The following is a 9,527-nucleotide window of genomic DNA, read 5'->3' on the forward strand; positions in this document are numbered from 1 at the left end:
ATCCGCAAACCTCTAAATCAGGTACCTCCCGGTATCCCAGAGTCTGTCATCACGGTGGCTCTCATCGGTAACAACATCACTGTACTGCACAACGGCTCGTTCAGTGGGTTGACAAAAATGAAATATTTAAGCCTGATTGGCAATAATCTACAGAGCATCGAGATTGGTGCGTTTGCTGGGTTGAAGAATTTAGAAGGTCTTAGTATGGATTCGTTGTTGGAAAAGCCAAATTATGCTCTTCAAAATGGGCTTTTTCGAGATCTGCTAAATCTAAACTATCTGGTCGTGAAGACGTGGACCAAGACAATCAGCAAGGAAGTGTTCACGGGGTTATCTAACTTGAGGCATTTAGAACTCGGTGTGAAAAACATCAACTATTTACCCGATCGCATTTTTTATTCTTTGGCGTCATTGGAAATTCTCGAGATAGAGGAACTCGGCGATGTCATAGAAGAGGACCAAGAAACCATCCGAAGTATCGACAGCGGCATTGGGTTCTTACAACGACGCCAGCTGTGGGCACCGCTGCACAATCTCCACAAACTGGGTCTCTCTTATCTACCAAGACTCGGTGACCTCTACTTTGGACCTGTGTTTGCAAATCTGTCTAACTTGGAGACTATAGAAATCGATTCATATTATAACTATTCCCTCAGTGTTGAAATGTTCAAGCCGATGTTACTAACTGTGAAACATTTACTCGCTCGTTGCGACGGGCCTTGTTCGATACACATGGAGCCCGGTCTGCTGAAGTCACTCACACATCTGCAGACGTTGAACATCACCAGTGCAGATTGCGAAATTATGGACGTTCTGCCTGAAGTTCGACACACGCAGATTCAGGGGTTGGCGTTTAGCTTGATAGTATCCGGAATGGGCAACATAACATCTGATACACTAGCGGGAATAAAAGGTCTGAAATACTTGGCTTTAGGTGCTACGAACATTAGCGTCGTACAAACTGAGGCCTTTGCGGGTCTATCTCATTTACAAACGCTGCACTTGTATGTGACCAATGTTTTGGAAAACAGGGCGTTCAGTGGACTGTCTTCACTCACTTATCTTTACTTGAGAACGAACCAAGTTTCTTCTTTACCACAAGGTGTGTTTGAAGGCCTGACATCTCTCGCTCATCTTGACATGAGCTTCAACAACTTGGAAACCTCCCAAGCTCAGCTTCCAGAGACCTTGGACTATCTTGATCTCAATCATAATAAGATCAGTAACGGACACACAGGTCAAACACCATGTCAGCTCCCTTTATCATTTAACTTCGGTGGTGTACAAACCGTGAATCATCTGGATTTGAGTCAAAATGCATTGACACATTTCGATTTCAGTTGCCTACCTTGGAATATTACTGCGATTGATTTGCATGACAACAAAATTACACAAGTGGAGAGTTTCTGTGGCTATGGCATTGCGTACCTTGACCTTTCTAACAATAAGATAAACAATTATTACCCACAGCGATGGCCATGTGAGACTATGAAAACACTTCGGCTGGATAACTCTGTTGGATCATATGGAATAGGTTATGACTGGAAAGTTATGAACTTCCCAAACCTAAAAACTTTGACTCTTTCTCACAACCACATCCAGCGTATCGAAAAAGAGCACTTTCCATGGTTGGTCCGGCTGGAACATCTAGATCTCAGTCATAACGACATTAACACCGTCATGCCATCCGCCTTCCTTGGACTATCGCGGCTGAGATTCCTGGACCTTAGTCACAACCAAATACAAAACATAGCAGAGGAAACATTTGAAGGTTTGGTCAACCTTACTCACCTAAACTTGGCAGTCAATGGGATAGCAGTGATAGGGAACGCCTTAAGCAATCTATACGAATTAAAGGCTTTGAATATGAGTGGAAATAGCTTAGCTGTTATAAATCAAACAGCACTGGGTCCTGTTGTCAACCGGCTGGAGAGGCTGGACCTTGCAGACAACCCGTTTTTTTGTGACTGTAACTTACTGTGGTTTGTTGAGTGGGCCAACCAGAAATACGACAGGGTGCCGAACTTGCACAACCCTTACCCTGACTTTGGTCGAGGCTACAGGTGTTCTTATCCAGCAATATTGCGCGGACGACGTTTGATAGACGGGCTGATCCAGAAACAACAATCTAACGACAGAAAAGATTCATCGGAACGTACGTTTTTTGACACAGTCTGTAGTCATGGATTTCGGCCAAACCGCCTGCTGGCTTGTGTGCTCGCCTCTTCCGGCATCTTCGTCGCCATGATGACCATTTTTCTGGTCGACTACAACATCGATCGTGTTCAATACTACTTATGGAAGTTGCTGAGACCGAAGATTGGTGAAGTAGAAAACCAAGAGCCGCCCAGATACACGCACGATGCTTTTATTGCCTACAACAACCAGGACCTCATGTGGGTTGTACATGAAGCAATAGAAAATCTGGAACCTGACTACAGTCTGGTCATACACGAAAGGGACTTTGCTGTCGGAGCTCCCATTGTGGAAAACATCGCGGATGCCGTGGAAAACAGCCGGAGAACCGTCTGCCTCATCACCAGGAACTTCCTGAAGAGTAAATGGTGCGAGTACGAGTTCCAGATGGCCCAGTACAACATGTTTGAGGAGGGGGGAGGGAGGCGTCTCATCCTGTTGTTTCTGGAGAGGATTCCTGACAGGATGCTGAAACGGTTCCGCCATCTGAACGCCGTAATGAAGAGGGACACGTACCTGACGTGGCCGGACGACGTGCGGAAAAGGCCGCTGTTCTGGAAGCGGCTGCGAGACGCTCTGGGCGATCCTCTACCCCGGGACCCAGAGCCTCAGCAGCAGGTACAAGATCCGGAACGGAACATTCCGGAACAGCAGGTACAAGATCCGGAAAGGAACACTCCAGATCGAAAAGAACAGGCACCGGTAAGAAACATGGTAGAAGTGCAGGTACATGGCCCCATGCGGAACGTTCCGGAACAGCAAGATGAAGTTCTATTACCAGACCCAAAGGAGCTGTGGTTTGGAGATGGGGAAGACCGTCCTCTCCTACCACTCTAGTTACTATGCGTAATTATCATGGTTTGTTCTGACGCAAAGTCAAAGTGTAATTTCTGTCGCAGAAATTGGACTTTAATATTTCTGCCTGCCCAACTCTAGTCTCTGTCGAGAACTAAACAATCCCCAACTTGTGTGAAGTCACATTAAGCGGAAAGACCACCTGTCTCAGTAGACGGTAAATCAACAGTTGCAGAAAGTTTAAAGCGCCCCCCGTCTCTGTTAAGGGATGGTTGGACGGTCCCGATGTAAATGGCTTCTTGTGGTTTGGTTAATCTTTCTGTCATCTACGCTAGGTTTGTTATAATATTCGATTTTTTTTTCTAATATTTTATGATTTGTGTGATTTTCAAGTTGAAGTGTTTGTTGGGTATTTCAACTCGGTGTGCGCATACATTCTTTTCTGAACTACGTAGTATATCAATATGTAAGTTTCATTAATAAGTTTGGATTTTGCTGTGATGTTCATTGCTCTTTTGTCGTCTAATATCAAATGATGGGCTCTATCATGCACGCATGGAATTTAAAAGGAGACCGATAATACTATGGTTAGAATTGTAGAAACATTATTACTTGTAACGTTACAATTGTAACTTTTTACATGTACTATGGTGACGTGTCTCTAATACCACTGTAGATCATGTTCAATTTCACTGTGTTGCCAGACTGTCCTTGTTTTGTGTCAAAAAAGTCTACCTTGCACGGTTAGACGTAGCTTAATCTAGAACCTAAACGGTAACCCTCATAGATAGTAAGTTTTAGAATTCTTTCTTTCTCTAACGTTACCACGTCTTTTCATATTACATGTACTTGTAACTGCAAATAGCCATCAGGCATGAGTTTGCGATTGACTCGTCTCATGATAAGGCAATGTCTTACGTGTACCTAGATATATACTGTACAGAACTGTGTAGTTTAGCCAGTGATTATATTTGGTATGGTTTTTAGTGATTTCACATCTTGTGACAATGTACCATTACGGCTGTTGTGCTGTGTTGCTACTAAAAAAAATGTTCACATTATGAACCTAACAGTAACAAGATTAGTTGGTGTGTTGTGATTTTAATTCGTTACGATATGTTTGAATAAACGGCCGTGTTGTGGTAATAAATAGATCTTGCACCAGGATCGTGTTTACCAGATGTTGTTTTTCACACACCTATTGCAATTGTTCACCTGTTTTTGTTTACCTGTCGTTAACTTATTGTTTGCCTATTGTTCACCTGTGTTTACCTGTTATTTTCCTAAGTTTAGCTAACTCTAACGTAAATGCAAACCTACCCTTCAACCTGCAGCTGGTCACAACCCTAACAAGAGAATTTAGCCAACAAGACAACAGATTAATAGACCAATTGTACAGGTGACGCCGAACGTATCTGCATAAGAGTGTGTTACCGTATATAAGTGTGATATCCCACGTATGATGATAGTTTCTAGTATATAGTTAGTTATGTGTGGACAAAATAGAAAAAGCCTTTTCCGGTTGCGGTAAAAAAAATCAGGATCGATAAGGTAGGGGTTCTCTTCTTTCTTTCTTTATGTTTTTATATTTGGCCGAAGTAATTCAAAACTTGTATTATCAGTTGGGCTAGGGTTACAGTGACCCATCAAGAAGAAAACATGAGGGTTAAAAAACACACAGAGCCAAGAAAATAATGTTGTTTTTAGTTACGCTCCCGAAAAAATATAGGTAGGGATTCCAACAAGCACAAACATATTCAATTGATAAACAGAGCAATATTTACTACACATTCATACATCAACTATTCAAAGCCTTCATCCGTTGATCTGCAGGAAGTCCGTTCGGAATTTCATCCCTTATCTCGACCCTCGGAAAGGTACAAGAAAGGCTTGTGCTGAACAGATTTCTACCGATTATGAAGCCCTGGATACGGGATCAGTATGCCTACATGCCAAAAGCTTCGACCACTGTCGCTCTTCTGAAAGTGTACCAGTCCTGGTTGCAAAGTTTAGACACCAAGAAGACATCAATGGTCCGTGTGCTCCTGGCTGATATGTCAAAGGCTTTTGACAGAGTCGACCACGGAATACTGCTACAACATCTGGATGCCCGTGGTACGCCCCCTAGGATGCTTGCTTGGATCTCCAGCTATCTATCCAGCAGGACCCAACGCGTGGTCGCCAACAACCAGTACAGCAGTTGGCGCGTTGTCACCTCTGGGGTCCCCCAAGGTGGGGTGCTATCCCCTTACCTATTTCTTGTGTACATGTCTACAAGAACCACCAAGTATGAGACCACCGATAACACCGGCTACGCTGATGATATAGGTCTGTCTCGCACCATCCCCTGTGATGCTGTCGAGACTGATGACACCATGCAACAAGAAGCCTCACAACTGGACTCCTGGGCAGCGGACAAAAACATGATCATGAATGGGGACAAATCCTACGAACTCAGACTGTGCTTCTCCAAACACCCTCCCGAGCCCCCTCCCCTTACTCTTGGGGGGAAAGTAGTGCCAGTCGTTGACTGTGCGACTTACCTGGGTTTTAAGGTACATTCCAACCTCAGATGGGACAGCCATATCACACATGTGACAACGAAGGGCTCCAAACGACTACACCTTCTCCGCTTACTGGCCAAGGGCGGCATGCCTCCTGAAGACCTGTTAACCGTCTACACTACTCTGGTGAGGCCAGTGTTGGAATATGCCCACGTTGTCTTCGTTGGATGCACTGAGTCTCAAAGGAACACTCTCGAACGCGTACAGAAACGAGCTCTGCGTATCATCTACGGACACAGCAGCAATCCAGCGTCGTTAGCTCCCTTGCCCACCCTGCAGTCCAGACGAGAAAACGCTGCAAGATCGCTATACACGCAGATGCTGGCCAGTGACCATCCTTTGCACTTTATGGTCCCTGACGACAGGGAGATTGCGACAGGACGAACATTGCGTAACTCCAGTCACCGAACACTACCTAAATGCAGGACCGAAAGACTCAAACGATCATTCTTGTACCGAGCCACAGTGCTCCACAACAACTCGTTTTAATCTAATCCTACAGACAGTTTGAAATGTTCACAAAGTGCAATTTCTAATTCTTTTAAAAATGAATGACTACATATGTTTGTATTCTATATGTACGTAGTTTTTAAGCATGTTTCATATGTCAATTTGTCTCCTCCGTTTACGATTTTAACACCTCGATTTTAAACACTGTAAATTAGCGACCTATTCAGATCATGTCTACATGCATATGTACATGAAATCTGCTACGCTGAATAAATTCTTTGATTGATTGAAAATCACTCGGATCAGATGTCAGATTGGAAATTTTACGTCCCTTGGCAGACTTCTACCCCCAAAAGAGCTAGGGGTGACAGGTTTTTGTAAGGGCCGGTTGGTCAACGGAAAACACAATTCCTCTAGGACAAAGATATTCAGCGTAATGCTAACAGTTGAAACACGCATTGTTTCAGTTTTGGAATTCTTTGTGAAAAAAATGAAAAAAATGAAAGCGGTGTGTTACATAGGTTTTGATATGGGGCAGGCAATCTATCGAGACACAAATTCAGCATTGATCCTGAAGAAGGTGACAGTAGTCGTTGAACATTTGACCCGTGTATACCTTTGCGTTGGAAGAAAGTTTAGCATTGTACCATGATTACTATCAACGCAGATGAGTTTCCATCATAAAACACACACCTGTACGTGCCTGGCACCTGCGTGTCGGGACGAGGAAACGCAGGAAACGCATGGACTGCTATTAGGTATGCCATAAACAACACCCATCATCCAATCGGAACGCGCCACGAAAAGAGAAGGTGCCAGTCCTGTAAGCAGGCCGCAGACTGACTGGTGTTCCAGCCGAGAGACGACCGTTCCTTCCGCGCCGCCCCCACCGCCGGTTCAGCTCTTCTGACATCTTGCTGAGAAGGTGGGTTTCAAGCTGTATGATTTTTTTAGATTGAATATTTTGTTTTTTGAATTACATGCTTCGGTACCGTCTATACCCGTGTAGTGGGAGAGGGTGGGGCACCAGGTGTAGACTAGGGGCCCCAGATCTGGGTTTCCGGCGTAGCTTCGGACGTAACAGTTGCCCTGGGGTGTCATACTACGGAAGAAACTAATATATTTCCTGTGCATTTCATTTGCATCTACATTTTGTACCTATTGGTTGTTGATGTGTCCAGATGTAAGTAAAACACCACTCAACTGCATATGTAAAACTTATCAGAGATGCAAAAACAGTTTTACAAAGAGGGCGTGTCTTCGTTTGTGTCTCTGAGTTACATTTATGATATTGAATATGATATGGCAGATATGCCATTTTCAGGTCTCCCTCGTATTAGTACTAGTATGTAAAACTTATCGTCGGGTTTTTGACTTGCTTTGAACACCGGCTGTGCTCTTCAATTCGGTCGAGTTCAGATCTTAGGCAACAAATGTTTACTTAATGTTAGCCACCTGGTCGTTACATCTACTACTCCTGTAACCTGTGGTATTCAGTAGTGCAGGAAATGGACGTCATGTTTTCTTCCTCCTCGCGCCGCCCTATCAAACATTCACAATAACGTGCAGAGAGAACGAACACATAAAAGTACGGTCTGTCACGGGGATATGCCACCGTCGACTGGGGCGCCCCGACTCTCATGACTTTCTGCAGAACACGCGCACGTCCAATTGTTTCGAGTCTGAAATCGGACCATTCTGTGAGAGAAGTCCGCATAGCATCACTAGCACCTGGACAGATCACTTCTTCTTTTCGTGACGATCCGGTCATCTTTTGAGTAGCTTATGGATAGTATTGTCCAAGCAGAGGTTGGGGCGCGGGGATAATCAATTACTAATAACTTTATTGCAAATTCATTCCCGAAGGCTAATTTAAAGTATACTTAAGAATACAATAATGATCAAAATAATAATAGTATAGGATACAGTAATAGAAAAAATGTAAAGCGTAATAAAGTTAGACTAGATTTGTGACACTTTTATGTATGTATATATCCTGATTTGTTGTGTCCTGTACTTAGCCCGGTTGGGCAAAATTGTACAATAAAGGTCTTCATTCATTCATTCAATAAAAGCCGTCATCTAGTGCTACTACTAATCTAAAACGTTGCTGTTTGGGCTTGACTTTTTTTCTGTGCGCAGTGGAGGATGAATATAATAGTGGCTGGGATTTTTACCGGCCTACTCAGGTGTCTTCTTAATGATTTTTTACAATGCACAAACACGGCACGGACATTGCTGGTGTGAGAGTACAGAAGGGATGAGTTAAATTGCTTGTTTATTAGGAATCTCCCAATATGCATGTAGTAAGATTTTTTTAACCTAATCGTCCTTTTAATACTTTATTGTCTATTATTCGTATGTATATTTATATTTCATCCTGTTGTATAAAATTGTCAAGTCTGGCATCAATTCAGCCGATCGGCTTCTACTGTTAGACATTTTAACTACAAGTTCATAAACAAACCATTTATGCATGCAAATGAGTGCAGCAGAGCTCGGAGCCTCTAGCCAGCCAGTGACTATCGAGTTTCACTAAGAAGCGGCAACTTATAATATCTGCATTCATTTGGTACCAGCACTTGATTAATCTTAATTAGTAGCGTTTGTTATATTAAATATGTTTAAAATGATAACATTGACGCCATTTCTGATACATCAGATAATATACATGTACAATGCATGACACTAAACTTTAAACCTAGCTATGATTCAGCAGATACGCTTGTGCGTGACGTCACCTGGGCTATCGATTGTTTAGTAAACAAACGTACGCATTGTCCGTAACTGTCAACAGGAACCCCACAGCCTGTATCAAACAGCCAAGATGATTTTAGAGTAAACTAAACTAACTTTAAGGAAGAAAAGGAATAGGTTAATTTGTAAGCTATAAAAATGCCAATCGTTCATGTGTGACAAAGAGAATAGGCAGGGGTGGTGAAACAGCGTCAAACCCTTTGAGATAAGGTTTAGTGACCTGACTTAAACTTCAAAGTTAGACTTGATGTTTGCGCTGAAAATATGTATTTCTGATTGTTATGTACCCAGCGTATAACTTAACTGTAATGTTTCCATTTCTGGCTCATAAATGACATTAAAATCCAGGTCTTCGTACATTCCACAGGATCACAACGACAGAACAGCTGGACATGGAGTCAAAACACGGTCTTCTGGCAGTCTGCTTAGCTGTGGTTTCCTCGCTCATCACCCAACATGCACGGGTTAGAGGACAACTCTCCCCACCTGTGTGTCAGACCTGGAACTCAACAACTGTGGTGTGTACAGGGTTTACTCGAACCCGCGCGCTCCTAACGCAAGTACCTCCCGACATTCCCAAGTCTGTCATCACGGTGGACCTCAGTGGTAACAACATCACTAAACTGTACAGCGGCTCGTTAAGTGGGTTGAGAAAACTAAAATCATTAGACATGGATGGTAATATTCTACATACCATCGACGTTGGTGCGTTCGCTGGCTTATCTAACTTGAGGCATTTAGATCTCAGTGTAAAAAATATCAGAA

General features: G+C 43.2%; 2 protein-coding genes across 2 annotated transcripts in view; both read left to right on the top strand.

Annotated features, from left to right (window-relative positions):
* LOC118425390 (toll-like receptor 6) overlaps nt 1–3,033 on the top strand; it is a 3,576-nt gene extending 543 nt beyond the window's left edge. Inside the window, exons 3-5 of the mRNA XM_035834198.1 lie at nt 22–103; nt 1,103–1,237; nt 1,904–3,033. Coding sequence (XP_035690091.1) covers nt 22–103; nt 1,103–1,237; nt 1,904–3,033 — 1,347 coding nt within the window. The remainder of the gene's footprint in view (nt 1–21; nt 104–1,102; nt 1,238–1,903) is intronic.
* Nucleotides 3,034–4,907: 1,874 nt separating this feature from the next.
* LOC118425391 lies at nt 4,908–6,044 on the top strand. Its single transcript, XM_035834199.1, has one exon. It carries the CDS (start codon nt 4,908–4,910, stop codon nt 6,042–6,044), a length of 1,137 nt encoding a protein of 378 aa, XP_035690092.1.
* The last annotated feature ends 3,483 nt before the right edge of the window (nt 6,045–9,527 follow it).

Source organism: Branchiostoma floridae, chromosome 11 (genome assembly GCF_000003815.2).
Source record: "Branchiostoma floridae strain S238N-H82 chromosome 11, Bfl_VNyyK, whole genome shotgun sequence".
NCBI lineage: Eukaryota > Metazoa > Chordata > Leptocardii > Amphioxiformes > Branchiostomatidae > Branchiostoma > Branchiostoma floridae.